This window comes from Oreochromis niloticus, unplaced genomic scaffold (assembly GCF_001858045.2).
Source record: "Oreochromis niloticus isolate F11D_XX unplaced genomic scaffold, O_niloticus_UMD_NMBU tig00007257_pilon, whole genome shotgun sequence".
NCBI classification, from domain to species: domain Eukaryota; kingdom Metazoa; phylum Chordata; class Actinopteri; order Cichliformes; family Cichlidae; genus Oreochromis; species Oreochromis niloticus.
In genome coordinates this window covers 1-8,982 of record NW_020328448.1, presented here as the reverse complement: position 1 = coordinate 8,982, position 8,982 = coordinate 1, and the positions used below count along the sequence as shown (strand labels likewise).

At 38.4% G+C, this 8,982-nt stretch overlaps 1 protein-coding gene across 1 annotated transcript; it reads left to right on the top strand.

Annotated features, from left to right (window-relative positions):
* The first annotated feature begins 374 nt into the window (after positions 1–374).
* LOC109200725 (sacsin-like) lies at positions 375–2,049 on the top strand. The gene has a single exon (XM_019356329.2). The coding sequence runs from the start codon at positions 375–377 to the stop codon at positions 1,587–1,589; it is 1,215 nt and encodes a 404-aa protein (XP_019211874.2). The 3' UTR covers positions 1,590–2,049.
* The last annotated feature ends 6,933 nt before the right edge of the window (positions 2,050–8,982 follow it).

Below are 8,982 nucleotides of genomic sequence, written 5' to 3'. Positions count from 1 at the left end.
TGATTCGTAGTTCTCAAGGTAGACTGGAGCCTGCATCATATACTTTGATGAGAGTGTGGAGCTGTACAAACAATGCTGCCTCAAGATAAATTTGTTCCTGAGATTTTGGACTGAGCTGTGTGAAGGAAATCTTTTAATAAAACACAAGCAAAAGAGCTGGTCAGAGAATTTGGAATGAAGCATGTTGTGTCAAACGATGAGATAATAAATTTTGCGTACCAGCTGGAATCAGAAGCAAAAGGAAAAGGAAGAATTGAAGACCTGAAACTGAAATCATCATTACTTTTCAGAAGCCTTGAATAAAGCATGTGATGCCAAAGACAACAAGAAAGGTTGCTGGAAAGCATTGCTGACATCAAATTCATTTTTCCAGTATGATTCGAAAAGAACTGTCCAACTACCACCAACCATTTGCTGCTGAAGGAACTACTGTTAAAATTAGAGGCTCTTTGACTGAGAAAAAACCTGAGCATCAAGATTTGATTTGGACCTCCATGCCAATTATAGACCTGCCATTTATGTCACAAAGTCTTCAGAAAATGATAAAAAATGCAGGAGCTCATGAAGAACCACCTCCAAACTGTGTAACCAGTAACATAAGAAACATCTGTCAGTCATCATGTGAAACTGACCAGCTGATCAAAACACGAGCTGAAGTGTTCAGAAGTTCCTACGCTTACCTGCAAGCAAAAAGATTTGAAGGAAACCAGCTGGCTGGTCTTCCTGTTGTGTTGGTTGAAAAAGACACAAAACTTGTGAGGCCTGATGACGTGTGTCTGTCACTCTCCTATGATCTGGACTTCAGACCATATCTGTACAAGATTACTCCAGAAGATGCAATGTATGCACCGTTCTTTCAGAAAATCGGTGTGAAGAACGAAGCTACTGCAGAGCAATATTGTAATGTTTTGGCAGCAGTTTACGCTGATTCCTGTGATAAACAGAAACTACATTCGAACCAGCTGAGAACTGTGAAACGAGCTGTTGAGCAGTTGTTTAAGTTAATCAAAACTCACGGAAACCAGAAGCTTCTTGAATATGTGGAGACTCTGTATCTTCCTGCAGTAGATGGTAAATTATACCCATCATCCACACTCTGCTACAACGACACAGTGTTTGAGACCAAAAGGTTGGAAGAAGCACTGGAGAACAAGTTCCTGCTGCTTGAGAAACTCGGTAAATGTCATTTGGGCAACGACAAGTATGAGCATCATCAGCTGTTGCAACTGCTGCCTCAGAAATTTCAGCCAAAGATGCTGTCTGAGTTCACAGAGGAAAGAGTTGTGGAATCAAAGATGCAGCTTTGTGAACTTGGGACTGGCTGTGAATTTAGTGGATGGTTTGATAAACATCTCTCCTCAGGAGCCTTTAAATATGGATTAATTTGTCTTATTAGAGAGAATTCTCAAGGCAAAATAACACAAGAAGCTGCTTCTAAACATGTAAGCAGACTTTTGGCAGTATACAGATTATCTGCTGCAAAACTTTGGAAACAGCTCTCTGGCTCGATAAACAGCCACTTCCCAAAACTGATGAAGAAACTGATGTATCTGTGGAACGAGGGCAACAAGGGTGCACCTTTTACTTAAAGCACAATGATGACATGGCTCTCAAAGTGATAAATGAAGTCATCATGACACTGACAAAAGAGATTAATGTTCTTTTAGGAAACAGAATTGCATCGGTTCACCTTCCAGTGCTGGGACAACTCCTCATGTGTGACGATCTGCAAGATGTTCGGAAAACTCTGGCTAAAAATCAGATCCGTGACAGTGCTGAAACTGAAAGTTCCTCTTTTAGTCCAGCAGCCCCTGGGACAGAAGTTCCAGAAGAATGGCATGATTGTTTGGACATGAATGTCCTCAACAACTTTGAAGAGGGGGAATATGTTGGCTACAGCATTGATGACAAGTACATTTATGCAGTTATTGTTGAAGAACTGCTTGGTCACAACGGACGATATTCATGGAGATACAAAATAGATATTGGACAGGATGAGCCCATTGAAGTCAGCTGTGTTGATCTGTTTCAGTTTAAACGAGAGAAAAAGTTAAAAACAGAAGAAAACACTTGCATGGAGCTGGAACCACTGACAGGAGCTGGGCCAATTCTTCACAATCATCAACAAATTCTTTACCAGCCTCTGTTGAGGAAGCTAAAAGGGAAATTGATAAATGTTTGGCAGAGATCTGGAGGCTTCCTGAGGAGGAGAGGCTCAAAGCCATCAAGAGACTGTACCTCAGGTGGCACCCTGACAAAAATCTGGATTGCCAGTCTCTCGCCAATGAGGCATTCAAATATATACAGAATCAATTGATGAGCTCAGCAAAGGCAAAGCTGCAGGCTCGACCTTTTCAAGCAGAAACTTTATGAACAGTGGAATCAGGAGGCCAGATATCACAGAAATAGTCGAGAGAGGTTCTCTAGAGGTTATAGAGGTTTCCATTCCTACAACTTCTGGACCCACAATGAAAATGTCCCAAGGCCAGACAGAGAAGAGGCCAGGCGCTGGTGTAGACAGGCTCGCTGCGATCTCAATGCAGCTCACAAAGACACTGGTGGAGGGAGCACAGAGTGGTGTCTGTTTAAGGTCCATCAAGCAGTGGAAAAGTCTCTCATAGCAGCATGCTATAAAAGAAATGGACAACGCCCCAACAGCAGCTCAATTTCAGCCACTGCTGCACAAGTTTCCCGCTACAGCCCCAACTGAGAGATCTGCCTGAGATTGTGAAAAATCTGCAGACACTCGGTGGATCCTAAAAGACTCAATATCCCAACTGCCATCCATATCCCCATATACCGAACGGACAATTCAGATCAGAGAATGAAATGCTGGCACTGAACAAGGCATCTGAGCTCCTTAATAAAATAGAAGCATATGTGAATTAAGGGTTCAAGGCAGACAAGGCATTGGTCAGTGTAACTGTTTTCCTACATGTTAAAAAGGATGATATCCACAGTGTAAAACTGAAATATTATTTAACATCACAACCAAACTGAATTTAAGTTGTATTATTTTTCTCAGTAATGATCACCGAATGATGTTAGTATGAAGTATAAACATCAAAGGTTATTTGTGCACATTCATGAATAATCACTGAGAAAAGTTGTAATCACTGTATGACAGTGCTATCATTTATAGCTGCTCATTTGTGATATTGATATATTCTGTGTTTTGTTTTGATTTGTTTTGTTTTGAAAATGCGTATATCAAATATTGCATACAAAGAATATTTTGACTATATTTTGACTACTCTTAGGATTGTGGGGTCACTGGACCACTTCATTATTGTTTGTTAAATACCTCCTGGGGAACAATATACTTACTGTAATGTAACATTTATATAAGGCAAATATGAAGGTTTTGATGTTTTAAACAGCTATGACTACTTCCTGAGTGAAGCTACAACTACTGTACAAGTTCTGTCTAATGTATTTAGAGATATTCTTAGTTGTTCTTACATTTTAGACACTTATTACCATTGAGAATCAGGTATAATTTTTATGTTTAAAACATTAATAATGACTGTATAATACTTTATGAATTTGCTATACAATTTTTTTTCTTTTTTTCAGAACCATTCATAACTTTTGGTGACAGAAGATACTGAGCATGTAATTTTGTCATGTTAAGTGCAAATGCAAAAGAAATTGGCGGAAATCTGTCACAACTTATTATTATTATTTAAGAAAAATTTTCTTATGAAATAAAAGAAATGACAATGCCTGTCATATTTCTAAATAGGGGTGAAGGGTTAGCTAATATTACTATAATTAAGTATATAATAAGTATGGATTATTACTTTGTTTCATTCCTTGTTCATTTATATTCAGGAATTCTTAAAGGAATAAAGATTACCTACTTTACACTAACAGTGTCTGTAATGTGATTTCACTTTATCACTGCATCATTTAATGTTAACATGTCAATGGCCAGTGTGACATAAAAACTGTATCCAGTATTACCAGTAAAATCTGACAGAAGAACTGAAGTTTGCTGACTTTGACTCCCTCCCTGAAGTTAAACTTCGACAATTCATGAGCTGTGGCTGAGATGAACATACAAAAGACATCTATGCTAAGCTGAGATCAGCCCTGCACAAGATTAGACAAATCATTGAATCAAAGTGTTTTGAGCAGTTTAAAGCCAGTGATGCTCACTTAAAAATTACTTTTACATACACTGAACTCAAAAAAACATAATTAGTGGCGAGATCTGTTAGAAAGAATAAGAAAAGATTGTACATGATCATTAAATGTACTTAAGTTTCTCAAAGATTGTTTGTGTGAACCTTAATCACCCATATTAGCAAATGGAGTTTGTTGACATATAATTCCACTGTACCTCCACCCACCTTCAAGCTGACCAGTGGTGTAATCAACCTGACTACCAAACATGTCTGCATGGTCACCAGAATCTTGTTTTCACAAAGGAAATTCTAATTGGGTCTAAGCAGATAAGATGAACCTAAATCTAATTAATGTCATTGGACCCCACTTGGATGTTCAGTTTTCAGTGAAGAGAAACACAAGTTAAAGTTAAAAGCATTTTTTTATTCATTATGAAGCCATGTTATGAATATAATGACAACTTAACAACATATCAGGCAAATACATGTTTCCATATATGTTAACAAAAAAGGTTTGCTCTGGAGGCTATAGCATAACTGCCTTCTGTTTGTGCTTGGAGTGTACTTCATTTCATCCTGGAGGTGGTCGTTTTAGTTGTTCTTTCATACTATAAAAATGTTTACAAGGTTTTTCACATCTGTTTCCAGTGTTTCTACATCAAAATCTTTTGTAAAAACTTTTTTTGTAAGGGAGAAATTCACATATATATCAGATTTGGTCTTTTTGTTTTGCTTCCTGTTGTCTGCTCCTTCAACTGATAACACAGGACAACAAGGATTTTGCTAGTGTGAATAAAAATGTTATTTACATGAAATCCAGTGCACTGATTCAGAATCTGAAGTCAAAATTCACTAGGATGTCTAGATCTTAAGTTATAGGCCAAGGACAGTTTGGCAACTACGTGGTAGATGAGCCTGCGTACTGATGCATGGCAACATTATAATTGCTGCACCATTACCTGCATCATGGTTTCCACTGCCTGGTTTGTAACACATCATGGCAGCAGCATGTTCCTGCAGCATCTGGGCACATCTGAGCAGGTTGGTGAGCTGATGTCAGCTGTCGCTAAGCCTATATATATTGCGAGATGGGCCAAGCGCAAGTTTATAGTTGACAGTACTGTTTTTCATATTTTGCTAGTCTGTTTTATCCTAAAGATGAGTAGGCAGAGCTGTGTAAACCATCCATACAATTTATGCTATATTTGTGGTAAATAACCCCATGCAATCAGCGCAAAAACCTGACGAAGAGAGTGACAGTTGCTTACAAGTATTATTTCGAGTGTAAAGTTGGAGATCAAGACAAAAGCTGGGCACTTTAAAGCTGCTGCACTGTGTGCTACTCTGGCCTCACACAGTAGCTCAATGGCAAGAGGAAGGGAACGTCGTTTGCTGTGCCTATGATTTGGCGTGAACCAAGAGATCATCACGTGGACTGCTATTTCTGCATGACTAATGTTGCTGGATTTTCAAAAAAGAACAAGTCAAAAATTGTTTATCCTGAAGTCTACTCTGAAGCCAGTGCCATATGACGCTGAAATACAGTACCAATTCCGCCTGCATCTTTTGCTTCTGAAAGTGATAGTTCTGATGCGAATCATGAGGATGATGCTGCTGTTGACGCATGTTATGAAACAGAATCTGATCAGGGTAAGCCCCACTTGCTGAGCCAATCTGATTCAGATGATCTAATGAGAGACTTGTCTTTATCAAAGAGAAGTCTGAATTGTTAGCCTCCAGATTACAGGAATGGAATTTACTACAGAAAGGCACTACAACTTCACACTTTCGTGATTGTCATGCAAAATTTGGGTGATGTGAGTGATGAACATGGAGAATGATTCCACCAGGATATTGCCACCATGGAAACAAGATATCAAGGCCACTTCAACCCCCACATGATGGGTGACTACTGCTGGTTTCTGCAGCAGTCAACAGCAGACACTCACAAGCGCAAAAGCAAGTGCCTAAAGCACTTTTTAACAGTGTATGTGCATTGCATAAACACTCAAATTAACTTTTTATTTACACGTTTGTTAATGTTAACAAGTTTTTGTAATCTCTCACAGTTTTGAAGCAAAATTTATATATTTACAGTGTCTGTATAACGAATACAGCTTAAAACACATCTGTTTAGACAGATCATCCATCCATCCATCCATTCGCTTCCGCTTATCCTTTTGGTTCATGTGTAATATGTTGTTTTCTTTGACATGCTTTTACACTTCCTTTATGTTGTTATATTGTTTTGTTTGACATGCTTTTTATTCCCATGTGAAGCACTTTGTAATAGCTTCTTGTCTTAACGGAGTTCGAAATTAGCAGGAAGTTAGCTCGCTAGCTTCCATCTAAATAAATATAGCATGTCCTGACTGAGGGATTTTGGAAACAAATTCAAACGTACGGCTCTGCTATCACTTCCAACATAAATGAAGACAGAAAACTAAACAGCAGTGACGTTTGTAGGGTTACTGAAGTTTGGCTAGCTGGTATATAACGATGTGCTACGTGACCGCTAGCGACACAGCTATGTAATATAAACACGCTAACTTTTTTCCACTCGATAAAAGTTGACATGAGGATTCTCGGTGGTCAGGAAAAAATGTAATCGCATGGCAGGATGCTGTAAACGGACCAAACTTCAGCCAAGAGAACAACTGAGGTAATCCATCCACAATACAAAGTTGGTCATGCGGTCAAGTGAGCCCTCACTTGCGAAGTCACAGTCAAGCTAGCCGCCCCGTCAGCCGCACCTAAAATGTGGTTGCACTACTCTTACGCATATTACGGTATGGATGCCGATTGGCTTAGAAACGTGTCCTGACACTATTTAACTTCACAATCCACTCCGTTTTGGTTCATCTCCACTTTCCCCCTTGTGATCCACAGCCAAGAATACTGTACGAATCAGAGAAAATTAACAATAGAATTTGCCCAATATACAGTACTGTACTTTTAATAACTTCAACTTTGACCTCAGATTACAGGAAAACTGTAAGAGGTGCCGCAGATATCTCACTGGATTCTGACTGTAGCCATCTCAACTCTTCACCCTGTCATCCACAGACAAATTTACTGTACGTTTTTTGAGAAAATTGATTTTAAATTTCCTCTATTTACTCTACTGTACTATATAGATTCCCAACTTTGACCTCAGATTACAGGAAAACTGTAAGAGGTGCCGCAGATATTCCACTGGATTCTGACACTAGGCAACCCCCACTCTTAACCCTGTGATCCACAGACAAATTTACTGTACGGTTTTTCAGAAAATTGATATTAAACTTTGCTCAATTTACTCAACTGTACTCTATATATTCCATCTTTGACCTCAGATTACAGGAAAACTGTAAGAGGTGCCGCAGATATCTCACTGGATTCTGAATCTAGGCAACCCCACTTTTCACTCTGTGATCCACAGACAAATTTACTGTACGGTTTTTGACAAAATTGATAGTGAAAATTTTCCATTTTGCTTGACTGTACTCTATATATTCCCAACTTTGACCTCAGATTACAGGAAAACTGTAAGAGGTGCCGCAGATATTCCACTGGATTCTGACTCTAGACATCTCCACTCTTCACCCTGTGATCCACAGACAAATTTACTGTACGGTTTTTCAGAAAATTGGTATTAAACTTTGGTCTATATCCTCTACTGTACTGTACATTTTCCCAATTTTGACCTTGAATTACAGGAAAACTGTAAGAGGTGCCGCAGATATTCCACTGGATTCTGACTCTGGGCAACCCCACTCTTAACCCTGTGATCCACAGACAAATTTACTGTACGGTTTTTGAGAAAATTGATAGTGAAAATTTTCCATTTTGCTTGACTGTACTCTATATATTCCCAACTTTGACCTCAGATTACAGGAAAACTGTAAGAGGTGCCGCAGATATTCCACTGGATTCTGACTCTGGGCAACCCCACTCTTCACCCTGTGATCCACAGACAAATTTACTGTACGGTTTTTGAGATTGCTGTGTAACAGAGTATGACAGAGGCTAAGAAAATATATTGCCTACAATAATATCAAATTTAACAAGAAATTACAAAATTTCCACATTTGCTGTCATTGCTGTGTGTTCAGTAGAGCATTACTTAGTCATAAAAAATACATATCATTGAAATATCATCAGTAAAAGAAATACTCTCACTATGTAAGACATGTTAGCAAATTCAGTTAATAAATATTGTATCAAATCTATACAGATGTTTAAAGGCATAATGCAAAGCATGTTGTTTCTTATGGCTTACAAATGTGTTTGCCTTTAACATAATTTACATTTCATTTATACAGTTTCACAGACGAAACAATAAATAAGTTTCCTGAACTGTTCTTCATGGCCAAGATTTTGAATCCTTTTGAGGGTGATGCATTATCCATGAAGGTGGGCAATTTGTTCATTGATCTCTGACCCTCGCTGACTCTGACGCCTCCTAATTCTGCTTCAGCCTTGATGATTAATTTGTTCTTCCTTTTGGCATCCCTGTCACTGATGCTGTCACCAGTTGTCCACCAGTCTAATCTGCAATTCCGGTGAACCCAGAATTACCTGTATATTTGTAATGTTTCCAAAAATATACACTATATGTTGGCATTGTCCCACTTTTTTCCTTTACAAGTAATAATCTCTATGGTTTTAATGACAATTCATATACAGATTGTGGAGGACTTTTTATTCAACACTAAAAATAGTTCCTCATCAGCAGACTGTAGTACAATTTCAGCCCACCGTTAATAAACCATCCAATGCAGCGTTATCAGAGAAATTATGCAAATGATATGTTTTATGTACTGGTAATCTATTATCATTTATCATGATTCCTGCTCTGATGATATTTTCT